Source organism: Myiozetetes cayanensis, unplaced genomic scaffold (assembly GCF_022539395.1).
Source record: "Myiozetetes cayanensis isolate MyiCay16 unplaced genomic scaffold, myiCay2020 scf1, whole genome shotgun sequence".
Taxonomy (NCBI): Eukaryota; Metazoa; Chordata; class Aves; order Passeriformes; family Tyrannidae; genus Myiozetetes; species Myiozetetes cayanensis.
This window is the reverse complement of record NW_026086604.1, coordinates 131,861,633-131,887,057: the sequence shown is the minus strand read 5'-3', so window position 1 is coordinate 131,887,057 and position 25,425 is coordinate 131,861,633. Positions and strand designations below refer to the sequence as shown.

The 25,425-nt window shown below is 34.9% G+C and overlaps 1 protein-coding gene across 1 annotated transcript in view; it reads right to left on the bottom strand.

Moving 5' to 3' along the window:
* The window catches only part of MALRD1 (MAM and LDL receptor class A domain containing 1), a 236,467-nt gene that overhangs the window by 59,394 nt on the left and 151,648 nt on the right, over nucleotides 1-25,425 (bottom strand). The window contains 4 exon segments of the mRNA XM_050325308.1: nucleotides 8,634-8,835; nucleotides 15,749-15,906; nucleotides 18,575-18,736; nucleotides 22,092-22,220. Coding sequence (XP_050181265.1) covers nucleotides 8,634-8,835; nucleotides 15,749-15,906; nucleotides 18,575-18,736; nucleotides 22,092-22,220 — 651 coding nt within the window.

The window sequence follows — 25,425 nt, the reverse complement described above, 5'->3', positions numbered from 1 at the left end:
TGTAATTAGCAAAGGCGTCACTGAAAGTTTTGATTGGTTTTTTGTCCGGAAATCACCTGGACAAAACCATCCTCAGCCCCAGGGATGGGCTGGTGGGCAAAACCACGACACCAGGAAGCATGGAATAAAGTTACCACATATTCTATTAGGCAGCATTAACTTAGTTGTATCAGAGCTCACTCTAAAGCCCATTTAAGTAAACAGGACAACTCATTTTGATTTTAATGGGCTTTGCATAAGACTCTTGAAATCTAACAACCTGTCTGTATATTTGCATAAGTAATTTGCCTAGTAAATCTAATAAAGATGGTGGACCTATTAACTGTAGCTAAAAGAGACCAAAAATAAACCCCTCCAATGGTTTACATTAGACAAGAGTTTTAATTAATTACAGGCCAAATCCAGTGCATTAATTAAGTTGAAATAGGTGTCAGTCCTCACTTTCACTTCAATAAACATTGGATCAGGGCATGAAATCAGCCCTTTCAAGGTGGCTGCAAGGAAACAACCTCGTTAAAAAAATTAATCAGACTAAAGTTGCTCAAATACTTTAACAATCTGTCCATGAGATTTTATCAGTTTCAATAAAGCTTCTACTAGAAAATAAAATGTTAATTTCCAAGCTTGTAAAAAGAGGCAAAAAAAGGGGGAAATTGAGTCTGACCAATTGAATACTTAGGTCTCTCCCCTTCATGACAAAGTAAAGGTATGTGGTAGGGTGGTGAAAAGGGTCCCAGAGACCTTGTTACAAATCCAGAATTAACAAAAGCAGAACCTGACCCAGTGACTTGAGAGTTTTTTATGTCTTGTGCAGAATTTATTTTAAATTATCACAGTTTGCTTACATACAAACATAATGGAAAACAGACAGATTTACTGCCAGTAAAATCAAGATATGATTTAGTTTTCACTCAGAGAACTAGTGCTTCTGGCTGAGACACACTGACTACCTGTGACAGCAATATGGCAATATTTGCCATATTTCTGCTAAGAACAGTACAGGAATTGCTAGCTATGCCTGCTATAGTGATGGATTTATTTGCTTGTTATTTATTAGGAGCAATGATGAATTGGAGAGGCTCTGAAGCTTTTGTTTTCAAAAAAAAATGAAGTGGGCTGGACTATAGGACAGGTTTCAATGGAGGAAAGAACAGTTTCTTGGAATCAGCACATTTTCGTAGGTGGGATGAGAACATAACGCTATCTTTTATTTCTCAACTTCTGAAAAAAGATACAAATTTATCATTATCAGTTGAGAAGAGCCCTGAAGAAAAGATTGATAAAATTTCTGAGATAAACCTGGATTGTGATTAACACTTATTGAGGAGATGGATAAGTTTTACATAATGAAGAACCCGAGAATTTTCTTTTCTGTAGGATAGTATCATGAAATCATTTAATTCCAAAAATTATTTCTTTCCATCCCTCTGAGGAAATATGTTGATTTTTATGAATGAACTTAGCAAGGCAAAATGTCATCTCTGTGATTTGAGGGTTTTTTCGGTGTAAACAAGTGGGGTTTGGAGGTTCAATATTAATGAAACTATTTTAATACACTATTAATAAGTCCAAAGATTTTTAATTTCCCAAAAGACATCCAACTCGATTCAGAAGATTTCAGTATTCTGTACAAGTTATAAGAATGCAGAGAGAAACCGAAGAATTTGGACAAAGATAGTATATTTATTGATTTAAACTTACACAACATATTCAGGACTTGCCAGTAATTATGCTAGTTTATACAGTGTGATTATCTTATCCTAAAATTATTCCCAGTTCCTTTTCTATAAAATCCACAAAGATTTTTGGCTTCTGATGCCAGCTAGGTCTGTGCACTGGAAGATACTAGAACAAGTTGAAGAAGCTCTCTAAGGTACTATGCTCTGAAACACAATTTTTAGTCTAAAAATGCAGAAATGCCCTATCTCTGCCAAGCAAAGAGTATCTAAAGTATATACTGATTGGTTTCAGAGAAAAACTAATTAAGTAAAGAAACTATTTACAAATTTCCCTGGTATCTCCAATCCTCTATTACTTCTAATCTTTCCTCTTATCCTCCTTTGTTTTTACAGGCAGCCTCCCCCAACAGCTCCCCCTGATTCATTTCTTTCCCTTGAGGAAAGAAACTCCCTAAGTTTCTTCTTTTTATATCCCTGAAAAGAAAACTCAACCTGAGAGAGATTTCTGCTTCACTGCAAGCATGAGCAGACAAACTATCTGTGATTCCCTTGGCTCTGCCATTTAAAGAAATCAGAAGTTAAGTCTCCTATACAGAGTTTTTCCCCATGATCTAACACTCTAGTAACAGCAACTCAGGCAGTTAACTCTTCCAGTCTTCCAGTATTTCCTACAGCCAGGCTCTGGGAGTTTCACAGATGGATCATTGACTCTGTCTAAGGTTTTCTCAGATGAGTCCTGTTCTGCTGCAGAATTTTCTCAGTGTTGCCTTACACAGACACACACAGGGACACAGACACACACGCACACCCCTCAGCAAGATTCTCTGTGTGCCACTGGGCTATTTTTTTTTGAACGAACTTCACACGAACATCTACTCTACTTTTTGGGTTGTCTCTTAATTAGATACAAGTTTGATTTAGGCTTTTTTAGTAGTAAAATGGGATCTACTGAAGCTATGGGAGAACATATAAAATTATCTACAAATGGATGGCTTCTAGGCTACTTCATTATTTGATTAGTTTGTTCATAATGTTTATTGCTGGTCTGTCAGGTTAGTGTCTATATAAGAAAAACATTTTGATCAATTCATATTTTGCTTCTTGTTCAGTTCAGGATTCTTTATTTTGATGACCCTGAAAACAAAAATGGTTTGGACATTTCCACTTACAGTCAAAACTGCAGAGGTTATTTTATTATATTTGCTTTTTAGTTGGCTGGTAGACAGCATTATGCAATAAGGAGGAGTTATGAAGGTAGTTATCAAATACTTTTGAAATATTTGGACACTGCAGCTATATACTGTTTAGAAAAAACTTCATAAAGATAAATAATTCCACATTTAGAGGAGTGACCCTGAAATCAGCTCAGTTGGTGCCAACACATGACACCAAGGTCATATATGGGCCATTCACTTGAGTTGGACTTGATGATCTCTGTGGGTCCTTTCCAGCTCAGAATATTCTGTGACTCTGTGGTGTCTGAATAATGTGCACAGAGAAAAGAAAACATTCAATTATCATTCATCTCTGTATTGGAAAAAGTAAAGAGAGCTGTGAGTAAAAGAGTATTCAATAATGTGGTTAAAGATTGTCATTATGTATAAACACACAGATCCTGTTGCAAAGCAAATGGAAGACTGTGGCAGGAAGAGCAGGGAAGGTTTATAAACAATCAGGATTCAAAGAGTGTGTTTCATGAAGCAGAGATGAAATATGGGGAAAAAGTCCTCAATATGTGGTTGAGCACTGGAACAGGCACCCCAAGGAAGTGGTCACAGCACCGAGCCTGACAGAGTTTAAGAAGAGTTTGGTCAATGCTCTCAGGCACATGGTGTGATTCTTGGGGATGGTCCTGTGTAGGGCTAAGAGTTGGACTTGATGATCCTTGTGGGTCCCTTCCAACTCATTATATTCTGTGATTCTATGAATATATGTTATGAAAAACAAAGAAATAATAACTAGCCAAGATGTTATGACATTAGTATTTCCAGGCATATATACCTTTGCTCTGTGGTTTCCTATCTGAAATCACAAGAGTAGTTACTCCCTTTTTTTGAAAATGAGATGCCTTCAAGACACCACATATGATCTAAAATTATAGTAGGTCAGACTAATATTGATTTTAAAAACTTTGACCAGCCACATAGATTTTTATTTTTTCACTCTTCCTTTCTTTCTGCTATCTAGCTATATGGAAATAGTCTTTATAGTCACTTTTCTTTTACTAAGTTATTAAATGAAAAAGTATTGAAATCTATCTTCATTCTGCTGTGTTTGAATTATAAACACTGATAAGCAGTTTGAAATAGACGACAAAGTTCAATTCCTTCCACCTTAAACAAAGAGTATGGCCTTATAGCTTTGGCCCTTGGGGGAACCTTCCTTCTCACCTTGATGCCTGCACTTGCACTTATCACAAATTTTGGTATGATATCACATATATTCTGCTGTTGATTGGAGGTCAATACAAATTATTTAACTCTGAAGGAACTTCAGGATTGGGTCTGTCAGATATGCATCTACGGTGAGATCTGAAACTGTATTATGGAGAAGTCTTAAAGAAATCCTACCCACCAGACAAAAGAGTGAATCACCAAGGTTTAAATAAAAGTTTCATACATTTCAAGACCTGAACGAGAAAGCACTGAACAGCTTTTCTATTCATGAATATAAGCCTAGATTCATACAAGCAGCACCATATAATTAAATTTCTGAATATTAAAAATTTCCCTGGTGTTAACAGGAGAATAGACAAGTTCAAAGGAAAGAAACCACAACTGAGGATCATTATTATGAGATTGTATGGCTCAGGAAGGTTGAATTACAAATGGCTGGTATAATTCTCCTTTTCTTATTCCCTTTCCCAGGCATCCATAACTGTTGGAGGCAGGTTATAGATGCACTTTTTCATTGCTTGCTATGGCTGACCAGAAGTTCTGAGGGGGTTAATCCTAAATTTTGATTGAAATATTATCCCTTTGTAGTGCAGTTCTTTGCAATATCATCGCTCCTAGAAAGTTAGAAAAGGTGGATGTAGCCATATCTCATGATTGCCTTATGATGGCTCAAAGAAATTGAAGATTCAGTCTCTGGAGGGTATTAGATTTTAGGGTACTGGGAAGCCTTTATGTACATTTTTTTGAAAAGACCTTTAGAGGTGGCTTGGACTTGAACGTAAAGTCAAAACCAGCCTTGTAATTCACATACTATGATTTGTTTCTTCGGTTTGTTTCTTCACAATGAGTTAAAGAATAGACAGGAGGCACATCCAGATTTATTTCATTCATATTAATTATTTCACTAAGCAATACTAATACTGAGTTGGTGATAAGTATGACTGATGTTGGAAAAACAAATATTGTTTTCTCACTCTGGAGCTGCGGGCATCTGCATGATATTTACACTCCTGTTTATACCAAAGATTCATCCCAAATATTCATTTTAAAGTGTCAGTACTAATTTTCTGAATAAACCAAAACATTAAGGCAATTACTTAAAGTGGTACAATTTGACTTCACAAAGAGCTGCTGGCAAATAGGGCCTAGTGGGTGACTTCACTGCATAAAAGAACTGGAGCAGCATTCAGTGCTGATTTCGTACTGGGATTTACCTTCCAGTTGCAGATCTCCACAAGCACAAATATTTTGCTTGGGTGATCTCTGGAAGATATCACAAAATATATCTACTATTTATTTGTTTCTTAAGAATACTGTTCCAATATATAGAAGTGCTATTTAACTAATACATTACTATTTAAACTACACAGAATTTGTCCAGCCGGTTTATTTTTCCAGTAATGAGTGAATGACAAAACATAGCATTCTGGTCTTCACAAGCAGAATAAAGTTTGGATATTAGGTGTTTTTGTGCTAGTGTTAGGATTTAAATTAGGTATATCAGTAATTTTTAGACTTTCTGTGATGCCTTCTGTTTCAGCTGATCTAGAAATACTGTGAGAAAACTATTCATGAATACAAAATCTGGTTCAATACTTCGGAATTTTTGGTCCATCTGAAATCAGAAATTGACGTTTTTTAACTTTTATTTTGAAAATTAAGATATTAAATAGAAATAAAAGGTGGGTTTGTTTGTTTGTTTTAAATCGAGCTATTTCTTAGAAGTTTAATGAAAATTATTACAACTGAGTAACAACTAAATTCCTTGGTCCCTAAGATGCACTAATTCCTGTAAAATAAGATCTTCAGACTGTTTTATCAGCAGAAAGTCATGGACCTTGAAAAATGGTAAGAGGACATCTCATTAAGAAGATAATTCTGAACTTAGCTAGATCCCTTGCCACAGACAGCTGGCACTGCAGCTCCCTCTGCATCAGCATCAGCTAGAAGCTACTTCTGCAGTAGGCCTAGCTTGACTTAACACCAGCCTGACCACACTATATTTAAATGTTCAGAAATATTCTTGGGTATCTAGAAACTCCCATGGCTAATGAGGGCTGACTACTTAAAAACGTAAAATCCACAGCTGAATTAGAGCTGCTGGTAACGGTTTATTACTTAGAGCTCCCAACCAGCTAAATTGTGATTGCTTCTGTTTAGAACATGTTGCCTCAGGAAACCCAAAGTAATTAAAGAAAAGCTGAAAAATAGTAATACAGAGAGAGAAGAAAGATCTACAGTAGCAAAGTTGTCTTCTGAAAGAAAGAACGTTACACAAAACCTGTACCACAGGTAATACACTCTTCTTTGAGCTAGGTCTTTGAATAAACATAATGAGCAAAAATCAATGCAGAACTGACAATGGATCAGGTAAACTTTCCCACAGTTTCTGTTACAGAAAAATATTCCTCCTGAAATATCTACAGGACAGTGCTTTTATTTTATTTGAGGGTAATATCTTTAAATTTTACCATCTAAATTTTGAGGCAGTTATTCAGCAATAGCCATTAGTAAAAAATAGAACCTCCTTCTAAGTAGCTGCTCTATGTCGGAAAGAGTATTAAAAAGCCAGAGGCAGGTTCCTCTTCCTAAACTTCTGTGGTTTATTTTATTACATGGGTTTTGTGCAGTTCTCTTGTCTCTTCACAAGCACAGACTTGGCTGACCTGGCCAACAAGGGTTATTAGGATAGAACTTTTCCAGTGAGAGTACAAAACCAATCTTAAGTAACAACATCTAGATATAGTTTTTTGTCTGGAGAGGAGATTATGTATCAAGTCACAAACTCCATGTAGACAGAGCATGAGTTTTTGACTTATTCAACAATATAACTCTTTCTCTTAAGCCCAAACTTATGATCTATTGTATTTGTAAGACAGAGAAAGTGTGATACAAGTGAGAGACTTTGAAGTTTTCTACAACTGGAAAATCTCTAGAGAAAAATAAGGTGATTAGAAAATGTTGCTTCATTAAAATTACCTTATTTCTATAGTTATGATTATTTCAGGATTCCTTAATATACACTTTCCATGGAACATCTTTTTCCTTTCTCTGAATTCAGGCTTGTTCATAGTACCAAATTTAAGTTCCACAAAGTTAGAAAACTGAGTTGTATAAATTGTTGGAATATAGAGCTAGGTCTTCCAGTTAATTACTGGTACTTAACTTGAAAATTTCCCTGTTATGCTATATTATGCATGAAACTGCTTATGTAACTCTTAAGACATGGCTAACAAAGGTGATTTACATAATAAGGGTAGAACAAATGCCTGTCTATGTACATAGTCTGCAGCTCACTGAGTAACATTCCAAAATATTATTTGCCTGAGCCTATTCTGAGAAAATAAATAAAACTTTTGTTCAGCTTAACTCTGAGCAAATGCCACCTCTGTGAACATATTCTTTTACTTTAAGCTTTAATCAGCATGTGTTTAATTCTTGAAGGAGGTGTTTACCACAATAAAAATAATAAAAAGTGTCTTGAACAGTATGACAACTAGTTCATATGGAGGCTATCCTATCCAAACAAGAATAAGAAGAAAATTATCCAAGAAGATTTTCATAACCTTAATATTGGTGTTTATTTAACCATAATCATTCCGATTTGCTCCTTGTGAATGAAGTTCTGCACAAGAAATTTTCTGTTTCTTTGGTTTTCTTCCTCTCTTGACTTTTCAAAATAAGGAATGGCCAGTATTTCTATTAGAATCTGTATTTGCACATATACTGCTCTTTTTCTGATACTGTATCATATGCTGTATTTTGTTTGCAGAGTAAAGTGCTGCCTTCCACACAGAATAAACAGGGCATTACCAAATATTAGAATTTTTTTCTGCACAGATCAAGTCACTTAACTCGTCTAGCAGAAATGAGATTGTAAACTCTCAAGGGCCTGGCAGTGAGGCAAAAACATGACACTGCTGAGAAATTTTATGAAGAAAATGAAGAACTAACCTCTTTTAAAATAATTGTGAACCACTTTGATATTCATCCATCCCAACATAAAACCTTCACTGATTTTTTTCATACAGGAGAAAAACAATGTATTTGAATGATAGTGGATCTCTCTCAAATATGGTTTATAATAGCACTAACAGGCCCTAAATGGAAGTAATATTCTGAGTTGGTATAATTATTTATATATTCAACTTTTAGCTATAATACAAAAACTGTCTTCCACAAACCATGAGAAACTAACATTAGCCAGACACTGCACTCAGACAACAAATAGATGGGAGCCCCTCTGATAGGTTTAATGGCTTTCCTTTAGGGAAAAAATGAAAAAAATTGCCATGAGGGTCATACATGATAAATTTGATCTTTCCTTTTCATATTTTTCTTTGCTTTGAAAAACACATCTTTGCATGATAGTGCTGCACCCATTTCTTTTCTAAATTTTTTTTGAATGAAGCAAAAACATAAGCATTATTGTAATAATTTCAAAAGGAAAATATTTCAGTTTTTGTAACTGTGATACACATTGAAATATGAAATGCCACAATTTTCCTTTCTCTCTGAAAAGACAACATGTATTAGATATATTTGTGTAATAGCATACCTCCATCAATGCATTCTGGGGTGAAAGAAATATCATCTAGAGCAAATTCTATGGGTTCACTCCGCCCCACTTCAGCTTCGAAGGCAACTCTGAAAGGGCTGTTACTGGAGAGGAGTACGCTTGCATACATCCATTTGTTTTCTTCGTTTCTGCTAGAAAACCACATAGGAATATCCATTCCATGTTCTTCAACTGTGTATACCTGTTGATGACACAACCCAAGAGATGCAACAGAATCAGCATTAAGCTACAGGAGTGCAGGGAGTGAGAGTAACACAGCCCAGCAGTGCAGTTCCTGCCTGGGTAGTACTTAGATATGGTTCAAATCCACATCCTGTTGGTGATGACCAGATGTTGCTGAATAATTTTGCTAATGCTCGTTCAGCTTGAAATAAAAAGCTGCTACAAAAAGAAAATCAAAAGAACTGCTAATACAATCACTAACATGTAAACCTACAGACAGTGTCAGCCTGACTTATAGAAGTTAATGAGTGAAGACTTAACCCCAAATTCATCTAAAAATTGAAGAAAAGACTGAGAAGGATCTTGAGTTATCTTTTCATCTCTAAAAGGTGACCTCCTTATAGCTGATAGACTGAATGAAGATTTTAGAAATAAAAATAAAAGGTTTAGCAACTAGGGATTTAAGACTGTCATCTGGTACAAGCAATTTATAATAAAATGTTTCAGATAGTCACAGAAAATTATTGCAAGCATATTTAGCAAAGCCATAAAGAAAAATAAACAACATAATTAAATAGTGAAAGCAATAAGTAAGACAAAGAATGAAGTCACAATTATCCAAGCACATGAAACTGAAGAATACAGAGGTAATTGCTCTTCCCACTCAGATGTTCAAAATCCATATACAGTCTAAACCAGGTCAAAATAATGAAAAAGAACTGGAGTAAAGAAAATAAGCATACTCTAACCATTTCAGATGATAACTATTTCTTTAGGGGAGTGAATATTTTAATCCTTATCCTCTCCTCATCGCTTTCAACAACATACTTCTCTTAAGCCTTTAAACTAATTTTCCAGTGACCCATAGGTTCATGTTGCCAATTGAATGTCCCAGTTCAATGATGGAACAGAAAACCTGAGGCCCAAGAAAGTTATTAACTTAAACCCGTACTAATGATCTGTATAACTAAATAACTTGGAATCTCCCAGTCAACCTAGTAGGACAAATAAGCTAAAAACCCAAATGGCACCATGATCTCATACTTTGTAGAACTTGGTGTATTGATTAAAATATCTCTGATGCCTGGTGCTCTTGCAAGTTATTTCACTTTTAAAGCAGGTGAGCATCAAGAATACTGATATACAGTAATCCAAGTCAGGACCTAATTTAGTCAAGCCTGATGTTTGGTTACAGGACTGTGTAACAGCAATATCTTGTACTTTCTCCCTAAAAGTATGCATATTGCAGGGCTCAAAGGACAGGTGTCAAGAAGAAATATCTGATTCAACCCATAAAATAAAATTAAGAACTACTTGTAACAGTTTTTCAGGGTCTAAGGCCTTAATAAGTTGAAACCCTTGGTTAGAATAACTCTACATGTGAGGTTAGGGTGAAGTTAGGGCACCTGTGTGTGTCTCTAGAACCATTCACTATTCTACCAATCATGAGAGACAACAATCTTGACAATCTAGAATTTTACAGCACATAACAATGTTAGTGTGGTTTTAGCTATTACTGTATCATTCAGTATTAATTTCTGCTAAAAAATGAGATAATATCACTTTCAATATGTCTCATTATTAAGTCTCACAGCTGCACAAATACATGGTAGGAAAGTGGGAAGAATCAAAAGCATCTGAAGACAATACTGGAATCTTTCTTACAGGACAGTTAAAGATTATCCTATTGTTTAAAAACTTTTTTTTTTTCCCCACTTCTTTTGGTCAGGTTAGTAGGAGAAGTTTATCATACTAAAAATTTCAAGACAGAATACTTGCTTGAACAGTTCTATCTACGTACAGAGAAATTGCATCATGTCCATACAAAACCTGGTCTCAGATGGAGCATGGAATCATTCTGTGTACATACAGATCAATCTGGCAGCTCAAACTCAGTACAAACCATAAACCAGTCAGGAAACCTGCTGTATGTTTACTGGCCAATGTGTTTGGAATGGCAGAAAGTCAAACTGGGTTTCAAGTGTGACATTTTCATGGTGTTAGCTTCTGTTCACATAGATGCAAAGTAGTTTTATATCCTTGTCTTTCTTTCCCTTGAGATTTAATTTATATTTACCAAAGAGTAAGGATGTGCAGATATGTAATTACTATAGATTAGTTTATACGTTGTGGTGATTATGTGGCTCTGTGATCAGTTATATTTGACTAAAGTTTAAACCCACTGTATGGTTCCTCATACCAATCACACAGGTAATCTGAGGAAAATGGTAACATTTATTAGAAATTGCTTAACTGATTCGTTGGAAATCTCAGATGAGCTCCCAGTTCTGCTCCATTTGTCATCCCACTACTGGTCAAAGTACTTCTGAATACTTTTACTTCAGTTCTCCAAGTCTTTATGTATCCATAACTATGCCAGGAATTGATCTTTGTTCTTAAATGTCTTCTAAAAAACTTGGATGAATTTTTTAGAAGAATAATACATATTTGAAAATGCATGCTAAATCAGATAGAATTAAAGGAGAGTTTAGAAAAATGGGAAGCCCAAGGACTCTCTACCTTTAGCTGGATACAGATCTTACTCTCTCAGAGATTGTACCTTGTGAACATGAAGAAATAACTATAAAATATAATAGTATATTCTTTCCTGGGACTATCTATGTCACTGAGAGTTTGAAGCATCTTGTGGGTCAGGAAGTACACTAAGTGTATACCAGATTTTTGCTGGCCTGTGTAAAAATATACAGCACATGAAAGGAAGAGCAAATTCTCATGGATGAGATCTCCCTAGAGCCTTGGAAAGGTATAGCTGTGTGGTGCTTAATACCTCCAGGGACTACACCACCTCCCTACACAGCATCCCATGAATTGTGTACAAGCTAGCCTGATAGTGGAAACAATTTCAGATACGAAAGAGTAAAAAGCTAGCAAGATGAATCTCACTCTATGGTATGTAATGAAAAAAAAAAGAAAAACAAACAAACAAAACCCACAGCAAAACAAGCAATCAAAAAACCCAACCAAACAAGTTGCAGTGAAGTCCCATTGAACAACTCTGCATCTGTCAGTCTGGTAAGACTGTGCTCCAGCCTAATACTGATCCAGCTGATCTGCAGAGAACAACATTCTTTAGAAAATTCTATTACCCTGACTTAGTTCCAATTCTGCATGGAATGTCCTGTGTGTTAGAAACTTCTGAATTCTTCTTTCAGCTTCTATTTCATTCTGGGAGTGGGGAAAGTGCACATACTTTTTAAGGTCATGAAATACGAACTGCTATTTTCTACTTAGTCATCAGCAGTTACAATTCAGGTGGCTATCCTGTACCCCTATCCTGACTTTTCAAGATAATTATCTTCCTGATCTTGCCTGAATCGAGCAGTTGGCATGCTGGATGGTGCTATGTTCCACCTAAACTGCCTAATAACTAAGAAACCAGTGCCTAATAAGAGATGTATTCTCCTGTTGTTTGCAACACATAGTCTTTAACTGCCAGCCAAGGAAGCAGGAACATCTTGAGACAGGCAACCTGTATTTTCACTTCATTAAGCACCAGAGGCTTGAATCAGCTGAGGAAACTTTCCACTGACTCCCATGAATAATGATACTATGTTTTCTGCTTTACATCCTTAAGATCATCCCTTTGAACTCCTCATGTTTCTTGGCAGTTATCATTGCACATTTTCCTTGGACTGAACCTACACCAGAGACAAACTGAAACTGTTTCTCTAAAGTCCAAAAATCAGATTATAAAATTGTATCACATTTCACTCTCACAATAGAGAAGCACTTAAAGAAAATTACTTGCCTCTTTTCTCTTTATATCTCTAAACTTTTGTTTGAGGGGTAACAACAAATTTTGTCTAAACATTAATTTGAAACAATAACAAATTCAGGTTTTTTAGTAGAATTAACCTGACCTATAATAAAATCTATTATACCTCATTTTTGTTAGTATCAACAAATACCAAAGCAGAAAAGTGATTTATCAGTTATACTTTCACATAGGGAATTAATTTCGGTTTTAATTCTCAACCATACGAAAAACTCCTGAAGTAAATGTGCAAAGAAAGAATGCTAAAGCATAATAAAAGCTAAAAGTTTTCAGTCTAACATAGATGATCAATATGATCCCCACTGGAAAAAAAAAAGATGCAAAAAACCTGTTAATTTCTTGCTGAAGCTGCTCTCCTGCATCATTAAATGCCACTAAATAGTCATAATATGTAAAGAGAAATATGGGGCTCTTTTTTAAAATTTACTTTTTCATCATAATGCAGCAAAGTTTGTTTCTACTAAGAGCATATTAATTAATATATTAGACCAGCTATGTATTTAGTGCTGAATAACTCTTCTCTCAAAGGCTATCACCACATACCTCTAAGAAAAGCTAGTGGTTTTGTACTTAATCATTACAAAGCAATTTCTTCTCCTGGTGGCAAATAGTTGACTGAAGTCCTAAAGCATTAGTATTCAGATCTCTTTCAAATAGCATCCATTCTACGTTAATTCAAAAATTACTGTAAACATTGTGTCCTTTTTAATAATAATAATAATAATAATAATAATAATAATAATAGTAGTAGCCTATGCTTTTGGTTTCCCTATGAACAAATCACACAGTTTATGGCAGCAGAATTGTGCAATTAAAATGTGCACTACATTTTGTATTACATGCAATACATGAATACAGAAAAGAAGCGCTTCTAGTTCCTTTTTCTTTTTCCTCAGTGACTAGTTGTTTTTTTGGGGTAAAAATAGGATTGTTCCTGTAACTTTACATTATTTTGTGTAGTTCTACTGCATCTACTTCCTATATCAATATAGTCTTCCTTTTTATCTTTCTTTTTTATGGATTTCTTGTATGTCATTTTAATCACACACCTACCTCAGCACGTCCTATCTACAGTCCCTTTTTTTTTTTTAGTTCAGACTTGACCAAAGAGCTGTCTTTTAGATAAGAGCTATAACATCAGCTTTTGTACTGATGTTATTATATTCTAACACATTATTCAGACTTCCTATTACAGTTTGACTTCTTTCACCTCCTGTGCAAACTGAAAAAATAAAAAAAATCTTCACAGATCTCTTGCTTTAGAAGTTTTGGGCTGTTGACTTTATGGATTTTTTTTTCTTTGTTCTTTTTGTTTTTTTTTTTTTTTTTTTTTTTTTTTTTTCACTTGAATGGTTACAGGTAATTTATATTCTTGATTTAATACCAGCAAGGTTGATGCTGAAATAGATTATTAGTTTGATAGAAAAGAACAAAATGTCTATACAGGTAAATTGAGCCTGTGACAGGATGATATTCATTGCTTATTGCTTCAGTGTATTGTGAATACTGTTACATGTTTCTATAAAGAGTGCTTGTCTCAAAGCCATAAACAGGGACCTTTATTTTTATGTGGAAGTAAGACAATTCTTTATGGATCTCTTTATGAAACTGAAGGCAGTGAGAGTTAATTAAACTAGTCTGTTTAAATTAAAATGAAAAAAAATTAAAAAGCAGACTCTGTGTGACCATCTGTATATTAACTCACGCATAGGCCCCACACACCTACTTATTCAGAAATGCTAAGTGTTCTGTGAAACTTGGAAACCTTCAGAAGCTCCTTCAAAAAGTCTCGCCATCAATCTTGTACACTGTAATGTCCAAGATACTTGAACAAATAGATAATCACAGATAATCTCATAGTATTTAACTATCAACAGATTAAAAAAACCAATTTGTTTATTTTTTACTGCAGCTTACATCAACTTCATACCATACAGTGGGTTATTTTTTTTTGTTACTGTTATCTGTTTACAGCAATACTCAGAGGATTCATAAAATAGGTACTAGAGGTAAAACTGAGATGCAAATACCATCCTGAAAAAAATACTCAAAAAAAAAAAAAAGAAAAAAATGGTGCAAGTTAATTCTTTGTCTGGTTATAAGAAGAAGTCTTCTCATGGTGGATGGTTGATCAGTGACAGAGGTTGCCCATGGAGTTTGAATAGTCTCCACTTATGTCCATTTTCAAAACTGGGTAAATTCCTGAGCAACCAGGCATGATCTTGTAGCTGACCCTGCTTGGAGTAGAAGGTTGCACTAGAGACCTCCTGAGGTTCTTTCAGCCTGATTGAACTATAATCCCATGGTATGTCCTATGTTTATCTTTTCCAGTGAAGAAAACAGTGGTACAAACTTCCTGACTTAATTTGAGATCCAAGACCACAAAGATATTCTTGTTCACTTTTAAGATAGACTGCCTTAGTTCAGAAGTTTAATAGGGTATTCACATTATTCTATTCTGTCACAAATTAAAAACTAACATAACCTGTATTTTCAAAATCTAGCAAACCACCACAGATAGGAGTCTTGCTCAGACCACTTAACAAGGAACTGTGTAACATATTTTTTCAGTGAGTCCCATGAAATGAGTTATTTCCAAGGGTTCACATCACTACTTGGACTATTACTAGAGTACTTAACAACCAAAGAGGTACCCATTAAGGATGCTTGGGGAACATCAAGATGAAATTTTCATGGAAGTTTAAACTATAATTGTTAATACAGTTAAATACCTTATTTACAGTTGTTTTAATAAAACACCCTTTACACATGATTACATTAATATTTTAAATATTTTATTTAAACCACTAAACATTGGAAACCACTTCTATTTTATGTGAAAGAGTGAATTATGCAGGGAACTGTGCTGATATTGGGTACATTTAAGTATGGTAGTCAAATGTGCAATGTTAATTCTTACTACGTAGTAAAAGGACTTCAAATGGAACTAAAACTGAAGTAGAATTGTAACTTGATCTTGTCAACAAAAATTTTGTGTATAGGTGTAACTGCAGTGAAGTTTTGATGAAGTATTTTTAACATGAATTCCTAAGATTTTGCTAATTCTAGACACAAAAATGCAAATATTACTAAAACAAATATTATTATGACGTAGCAGAAGTGTTTTTTCTCTTACCTTTAGGACTCCTGTTTGCCTAGAAGCAAACATCCAGAACCAGAACCGAACCCTACAGACCCCAAGACTAGCTGGGAAGAATTTGGTGGTAGTTATCCTTGCTCTGTTTCCTTCCTTCTGGGTAGATGAGTTTACATACAAAAACCTCTGTCCTTTACCTTAATAAAAAGATAAAAAACATTTGGAGCTTTTCAGTAATATTTTTTTCTTCAGATTAGAAGCATTTTTACACACACAGATGGTAGCTTTTTTTGTAATCTGTTTTTACCACTTACACGTATACCATACCTTGGTTGTATGGAGATCTTCCACATTAGTGCTTTGAATATTTCATAAAATAATAGAAGAGTTTGGCTTGTAAGGACCCTTAAAAATAATCTAGTTCCAATCCCCATGTCATGGGCAGCAATTCTACCCACTAGAGCAGGTTGCTCAAAGCCCCATCCAGCCTCCCCTTGAACACGTCCAGGGATGGGGCATCCACAGCTTCTCTCGGCAACTTTTTCCAGAGTCTTATCACCTTCTGAGTAAAGAATTTCTTCCTAATTTATAATCTAAATCTCTCCTCTTTGGTATAAAACTGTTCCCCTTTGTCCTAGATGTCTCTTGTGCTAGATAGAATCATAAGATAATCTGACTTGGAAGAAACCCACAAGGATCACCAAAGTTCAACCACTGACCTGGAGCAGGACACCCCAAGAGTCACACCATGTGCCTGAGAGCATTGACCAAATGCTTCTTGAACTCTGTCAGGCTTGGTGCTGTGACCGCTTCCCTGGGGAACCTGTTCCAGTGCTCAGTCCTCCTGTGGGTGAAGAACCTTTTCCTAATATCCAGCCTAAACCTCCCCTGACACAACTTCACACCATTCCCTTGGGTCTTCTCAGTGGTCACCGGACATGAAGCAATGCAAGACACATTGAAACCATTATGAAATTCCTCCACGTGAAGTTGTGCCAATGCACTTAATACATAACAGATACAATATCACAGACTTATTTATATTGCTATAAGGCATATATATGCTCGGTACTCTGAATTTATATGCTTAGAGCTAGAGAAAATTAATTTGGAAAAAGAAGAAATTGGATTTGGGTCAGTAACGAGCTGCTAGATATTTTTGGAAATTACAGGCCATCAATATCTAAGCTGTTGGCAATTCTGACAAGAGATTTCTCTATAGCCAATGAGAATATTTCTTGCCTGGGTAATTTACAAGTGAATTTACAAGTAAAATTTACAAGTAATTTACAAGTAAAATTACAAGTCTGGGTAATTTTACAAACATGTTTACTCTAATTTGGTTTTTCTTTTGCTTCAATTTTATTAACTTTGTTTTTCTTAGAGTTCCTGGATAATTTCACAGAAACAAAGAACTAATTAAGTGACAGAAACTGAAATAGAAAATCACACAAAATCTTGAAAAGCCAAGGGTTAGCTGTTGTTTTGTCATCACATTGCATCAAAGGAACATCAAGAAAGCAAGTCAAACTACTTATTTGCAAGCAACAGCTTGCCTGGGACAGCTGTTTCTACCTCTACGTGTTTGTTCCTTTTCAAGAGGAATGAACTTGCACATTTACAGCCTGTAATAGCAACACAAACTAGTGTGGACGTCTGCAAAAGCTGTGATTTATGGTAGATAAGCAGTTCCCTCATGATCAGGTGAGCAGTTCCTGCAGCAGATTCAGAATCCTCTAAAGGAAAAGGGAGAATAAATGGGTAGAACAGAATTGGTTACAGCCATTACAGCCACAATAAGACGTCTCTGTTGATTTTGAAAACATAAAACACACACAAAAAAGAGTCAAGACCTGGAGATCATGCTGCTCACAAATCCAAAATAAAACCAGTAGAGATTGTAATACTTCTATATTGAACACTAATGATACTTTGCTAATTAGATGTAAATTAAGATAGGGTTTCTAACTATTAAGGCTTCTGGAAAGAGAGCTAAGTACTTCTCAAATAGAGATTGATATATTTGTGATGGAAATTAGTATCCCATTCAGATATATTGTATAATGTAGAGAATATATTATTTAATATTTATGTAATACAATATATAATTATTGCTCAGCTGTCTACATAACGCAGATTACTGTAATTTCCTATAAATACATTTAGTTCTCCTGAAAATCAATAGGCAATCTGGTATTATATATAACAAGTCTATCAGCAACATCTTGGGAAACACTTCAGTACAGAGATTTCTGGCAAGCCAATACCAGGGATGTAAGTTAAAGTAGGGTAGAAACCTTAAACATTCCATGCACATCCACACTCTTTACTCCTCAAACATTCTCTAAGGACCTACGTATAATTGCATATCTTTCTAGAATTCATTAGGATGGTACCAAACTCCAGGAAAAGTAGATTGTTTAAAATATTGATAAGGAGAAGAGTATTATGTAGGCTAGTTATACTTTCAGAAAATTATTCTTTTAATATCAGAAGCTGACATTGTATAGATAAAATTTGTTACTGAAATAGAATTATTTCAGTTGGAAGAGGCCTATAATGATCATCTAGTCCAACTGCCTGATCAGTTCGGGGTTGACCAAATTAAAACGTTATTAAGGGCATTGTCCAAATGCCTGTTAAACACTGTCAGGCTTGGGGCACTTGCTACCTGCAGGGAGCCTGTTCCAGTGTTTGACCTCCCTATTGGTAAGGAACTGCTTCTGAACCTTTTCTGTTGCAGCTTTGAACCATTCTGATGCGTCAGCTGATCACACTCAGATTTGCTGTTACCTTGGCAGGTGTTTTTTTTAATTTGGTGAATATTTAATTTTCCCAAAAGTGATGTAGTACACATGGCAATACCTGGTGTGTGGTCAGTATGAGGACCCATTTGTCCTGTGACAGCAGTGTTGCTAATATTCCAGTCAAAATCATCATTAGGGTCTTGTGTTAATCCACATGCTCTCGTCCATTCTTGGTCTTGTATTTCAAAGTTACAGCTTCCAGGAATGCTTGTGTAGTAACCTGCAAATACAGCAAGAAGTAAATTATCACCCCAGCTCTCTGTAAAGATGCTATAATGGACATACTCTACATAGTAATGAAAAGGATTCTGTATAACTAATGTTACGTATCCCTGCATTCCATTACATTATTTTATTACAGATAAATGCCCATGTAACTCTTGAGGACAAACTGAAGACTTCACCAAATTTAATTCTTGTCCAAGGTGAATGGGTAGAATGATTTCCAGTCAATTAGCTAGCAAAACTGGACTGCACTTCCACAGTGGCATTTTTCATAAAGAAATGTGGCTCATCCTTGTGAATGTTATGCCTGAAGGCAGTTTTATGATGAAAGAGATGTTCTGGTGATTAGGACACTGACTAAATTCAGGAGATGAGAATTCTCAGTGGGATTTTGTCAGTGTATATAGCCACTCGCTGTGATGGTTTAAAGAATACAAAGCCAGCACTTCTCAGTGGTACCCAGTGTCAGGACAAGAGGCAATGGGTGAAAAATACAGAAAGCACTTTTTAAGGTTAAGGAAAAAAGAACTTTTTTAACTGTAAGGTTGGTCAAACACACAAGTTGCCCAAAGAAGTTGTGGAGTCTCCATTTCTGGAGACATTCAAATCCTCACTGACAAAGCCCTGCGCAGCTTATTGCAATGAACTCTGTTTCAAGCAGGGGTTGAACTAGATGGTCTCCAGAAGCGCCTTCCCACCTCAACCCTTCTGTGCTTTTGTTTGTACTATTCAAATGTACTGAACATCTGTGCTGGCACTGCATTACAAGCATCATGGAAGCCTAATAAAGCCTAATTCCAACAACAAACACCCTCACATGCAGGTAGGGCAAAGAAGGGAACTCATTAGTCAAAAAAACAAATACAGTTTTCTTGTATATGTCGCTAACAAGATCAAAGTCCAAATTAATTTAGAATTTATGCTAGTCATAGTAGAATACCTGACTTCAGGATTTTTACCCTAATATATTACCAGTGCTTTCAGAAGGCGATTATTAGTAAATATTTATGAACAGTATTTACTGGTTTGATAATCACGTGACATATCTGTACCTCCTGGGTCCTTTATATTTTATGACTGAGCATAGCTTATTTAGAAGTAAACAGAAGAAGATTATTCTATTTATTGGAACAATTACTGTTATTTCAATGAATCAGGCACACCTCTAGTTGGGTCATCAACACTGAGGCTTCCTATTAATCAAATCTATGTGTATAATTGACTACAATTCATGAAAATTGAAACTTTTTTCACCCTGTTACTTTCACCAGGTTGCTGAAAGAGAATGAAAACTTTGCAAGATTGCCTGACTGGACTGATTGAAGCACAGAGTAAGCAATTTCCATGACTTTATTTAAAACAAAAAAGTTCACCAGCCTGCATGGATGCAGTTCATTTCATCTAGGTTCTGTTGTAAATCCTGTACAGAGGAATTGCTGCTGAGTAGATTATGGTCCATTTACTTCTTTGGAGTTACACTGGTACAAAACTATTGTAGAATGTGAAATAAGCTCAGACTGTGACCTCAGTGCAAAGGAGAAAACCCAAGACAAATGTGGCCATAACCATTTGTGATGGGACAGGTTAGACTGTGAAGGGCTTTCTCTGTGCCTTTTCTGCTGTCTTTTTTGATTAAGTGGCTCCTGTTACCTTTTCATTAAAAAATGAGGTTCCCATATCTAAAAGGCATTATAAACATCAACGTTGTTTATTCCCATCTATAAGATATATATTCAGGGGGAAGGTGTATTTATCTAAATGTAAGGCATCATTTGTTGAAACTAAGATATAGCAGATAGGGAAATAGTATACCTGAGGCTTATCTGAATATTCTGAATGGCAGATTACAGTATCTCAATGTTACTGATATTTTGACATTTCTGCAGAAACAACAAGGTAAAGACTGATAAAAACATTTTGATGTAGTTGCAACATTTCCATCTACAATAAAATAACATTTCACTCTACTTATTTAAAGTGGGTATCAGTAATTTTTTTTTCTTCCCTTGAAAAAGCTTTTCCTCAGTATAACAAGGACGGAGTTGCTATACTGTGATTTAAGATCATTTGTGGTCTGAAATATTTCCATCTATTATCTGACCAAGAAGAGAGAATTGATGCTATCGCAGTCCTTCCAGAAAACAAAGAACAACACTCTCCCCAGTGAAGTTACTATATCCTATAACAATATTTAGGGAATAACCAAGTGCCTCCACAGTTTTTTTTAATATCTTTACCAAGCAGTTCCCTTTGGACACAATTCATATTTATTGTGTATCTGTTATTTCTGAAATATTTTATAAGGGTGAGTTTACAGAATATTTTGCTGCATTTACTTTGCCTAACTCCTGAAAAAATTAGTATTGTATACAACAAATCAGATTAGCTGTTTAAAATCTATCTTTTCTTGGAATCTACTTTTAAAAAGTTAGTATTTTAAAGTTATGATTCAATGTAGATCCATTTCCACTGTGATTCACAATATTCTCTGCAACATAAAGCACTACAAGAGGTAGAAACCAGAAATAGTGACACCAACTTCAGAATATGTACTTCAGAACTGTTATTTACTTTTATGAAAGGGAGAAACTCCAAGTTAAATCTCCTATAGGGACATCTTAGCATGCATCCCAGTAAGTGTAAGTCTGCTGCTTGGTTAAAACAATATCATTTTCATTGCCCAACAAAGGGACATTGTTTTGGTAATCCTGTCCAGTCAAAACATAGAGCAACTCTATGCAAGTGAGAAGGTTTTTTATTTTCAAGGGATCACCAAGTATTGGTTGAATTCAATGAAGTGATTTTACTTCCATACAAGATGAACATCGAATTAATTTGTGTAATGTGTTTATCTATCAAGGTTACTTTTGATTATATCTGCATTATAGCAGAATTTGGCCCTTCAGCTAATTAACAATTAGATTGATTACTGAACTGTATATATGGACTACTAAATCTTCCTTCTCCAAGTGCCTGGTCCAGACTGTAACTGTAACTAAACAAAGTCATGGAGCAGGAGCAAGGGCATAATGTTTTACTGCTTCTGAGTTTCAAGCCTGAATTGGAAAGCCCCTGAACTTAATCCAGATTTTAAAATTGAGTTGTGTCCTTCCACCTCAATTGGTTGTAGCAAAGAATGCCTACACACAAATCTTGTCTCAGTATTCACTAGAACTTCAGAAAACATAAACAGACCGGATTTTTCCAGCTGTTCTGTAACGAAGAAATGGCAACCTGCTTGTAATCACCTTCTGAGCGAATCATCTGTGTAAATTCACCTAAGATATGCAACAGGATTTAAAGATATAATTTTAACTGGAGATTAAATTAACACACAAGGAGATACTTACTGCAGTCAGCTTCATCAGATAGGTCTTCACAGTCTGGCTTATAGTCACAGACGAACTGAGACTCTATGCAATTCTGATTCCCACACACAAAATCAGTGAAGGCAGGGCATTCCCTGGGATTCTCTTCAACTGAAACCAACAATACGTTTAAATCAGTACTGTAATTAAATAAAAAAAATTTTTTTAATGTATGTTTTGTCATTAAATGTCATGACTTTAGGGATGTGTCTGCTTCCAGCATGTTATTTTGTCTCTCTCTTTGCATATGTATAATGTTGCATTATACATATCTAGACTACTGTATTGACCTTGCCCAAAGCTTCAAGGATGTTTTGCCTGTATGAAAATTCAGTTCAGCATCAACATAACTGTTTTCCTAGTATATTGTGGACATTCCATAAAAAAGGGTTGTGTGAACTGTTGAAAAGTAGACAGGCTAAAGACTTTTTTCTGCTCAAAATTATAGGACATCGTTTGGAAAATAAGAACATTTTAAACTGAAAAAAATCATGGTTATACACATTTGCATAATGCATCAACTTTTAAAGCCTTTATAAGATACAACTTTTTTGGACGAGTTTAGAGATACTTTTGCTGTGAGTGTGAAATTCTTCCTAGGGTATTGATATACAGATCTTTTTTACAACAGTTTTTGTTCATGTCTGAAAGTGAGTAAAAATCATCTCATAAAATGAGACTAGTAACTTGCACATAAAATGTTAGGATCAAATCCAAAGAATGTTGAGATTCAGCCACTCCCAAATTATCAGGCTATAAAAAAAATTACATAAGTTATTTTTTAGTTCAGTGTTATGTTTTAACTAATTTTTAACTTATTTTTTAACTGATTTTAACCTTTTTAAACTTATTCAAATTATTTTTAGGTACACTGTGTGCATAATTTCAAGTAGCACTAATTGAAACAGTTCTGATAATTCCAAATGCAACGTTTCAAATGCACTCCTGTTAACCTTACATTGCTTTTCAGTCCAGAGCTTCATGTTGTGCAAAAAGACATTTAGAAAAATTTATTTTTATTCTATTCATTGTAATGTGTCATTTTTTCATTCAAACATGACTAAAATATAAAACATTGCTAAACACAGTCTGACCAGACCAGCACGATATTTACATTCATGTAGACCCATATTTCCAGAGAAGTGATTGATTCAGAGTTTTAGTCTCAAATAGTGGTACTTACTGAATTTTACTGACTGAGGAAGTGTATTTTCACTGAAGCAAAATAGAAAAGGGGAACTAAACTTTTGATTTTGTTTCAACATGTAGACAAGGTAATATTAAACTGAGTGCCAATATAATATGAAAATGTAATCAAAATATTTAAAATACTTCAAAACAAACAAATAAACAAACAAACAAACAGAAGCAGTGTTAATGTTGGTTACTTGCATGAACTTAAAATTAAAATTTTCAGCTTTAAAATACAAAGATATCTGTGCATTGATACAAATAAAATCTGTTTCCAAATTGGTATCTATCTTGTTTTATTTTTCAATTTTACATTCTGACTTTCTTCCAGATCCTTGATTTACCACTAAACTGAACAATCAAAATTTGCTCAGCTCTACACATAATTTTACATTATGAAAAATATCCTTACAGATATGGAGTAGCTGTCTCTGAGCATTGCATGAGGGCTAAGAGCTGCAAAAAGCTGTTTGGGTTTGTTTTTTTTTAATGAGAACAGAAGCTCCAATAAAATTTATTAATTTCCAGCACTCTTTCACATTTCTTGGGCAAGTTACTTTTGCTTTCATTATGCTTTGCTCTTTCTCCTCCCATTAGTCAGTTGGGGGATCTGAAGACTATGTGGATATGCAGCAGGTCAAAAGACCTCAATTCGTTCCTCTCCGAGGAAAAAAACCAATATAAGCAACAAAAAACTCACAGTAAACCAAAATAAATAAAGAATATAAACCACAAAAGACATAAAAGAGCTTAATAGCTTACAATAACTGAGATTTAGATCAGCATAGAAATAAGTAGATTAACAAGAATCAGTGGGGCAATTAAATAATTTATTTTCTCCTAAATAACTGATCACAGCATATATCCTTGTAAATAACTTTTTTTCCACTGAAGTGAATACTTAATTATTAGATTATTGTAATTTTTAAGAAAAAAATTAAAACTATTATTATGTCATAGAAAAATGATAATGGGTTATTGCATCCATTCCTGCGGTTTTCCCTTGGAACTGCAGCATTTCCCAAAAGCCAGGACACCACTAGAAACTACCACATATTTTAGATGAAGTAGTAACTAATGACTGCATGATGCTATGCAAATTCCTGTGCCAAATGAAATGGTAGCACTTGAAAAGGAAAAAGCATGCACAGGATATCACTTTTCAATTAACTACAATTTTGTATTGATGCAGCAGAGCCATATAATCTTCTAAGTAGTTTTTAAAAGACCAGTAGGACTGGCTTGGCTTGTGTATCACTAAATCCTACCAAAATAAGCATGTTAATGATGGTTGCCATAGAACTTGCACTTACACACACTCATTTTCCTTTCTGCATATTTTGCTCTTGACAATGTAATTCTCAGAATACCAGCAAAGATAAAATCTCCCCTAGTAAGAATACCTCTGTGTGTTTGTATATACACAGAAAGCAAGCAAGATATAGATGCACATCATGCATACCACAAATAAATTGTAACTCTATTGTCCATACAGCACAAGTTATATTTTTTTATCCATCTCCAGTATATGTTATCTATGGAAGACTAAACCACATAATACTCACATAATTCATAGATATGACAAAATGCATTTGCAGATAACTGATAAATACAACTCTATTAACCCAGACACTTTTTTTCAACTATCAAGAAGAGACTGACTATGAACAAACTCACAAAAACAATCTTCTTTCCTCTAAGTTTGCTACTAGATGACAGCAATAGGTCAGTGACTGTTTCTCTGACTTTCACAGTACAGGAGCTTACTTTTAGCAGTGCTCTGTAAGATGTAAATATTCCTGTAACACCCACTACATCTAAAATAACAGAAAGAACGAGACAGGTCAAATATCAGTCCCAGAAGCTATAGATTTTGATTGTCCAAAGCAAAATGCAAAGCAAAATTAAGGTTCATAGATAGCAGTAAATTTCATAGATTGAGTGTTAGGCTGACACTGAATGTTGTCCTATTTAAAATATTTATCATGAAAGAAGTGATTGATCACACAGCAAAAGGAAGAGATGCTCATAGCATGTTGTACTACGACACTACAGAAATAGGTTGTCAAAGGTTGTTTTTGGCCAGTGCTTTGTGCTTTTGAAAGGCATAGTGTGAATCCCAAAT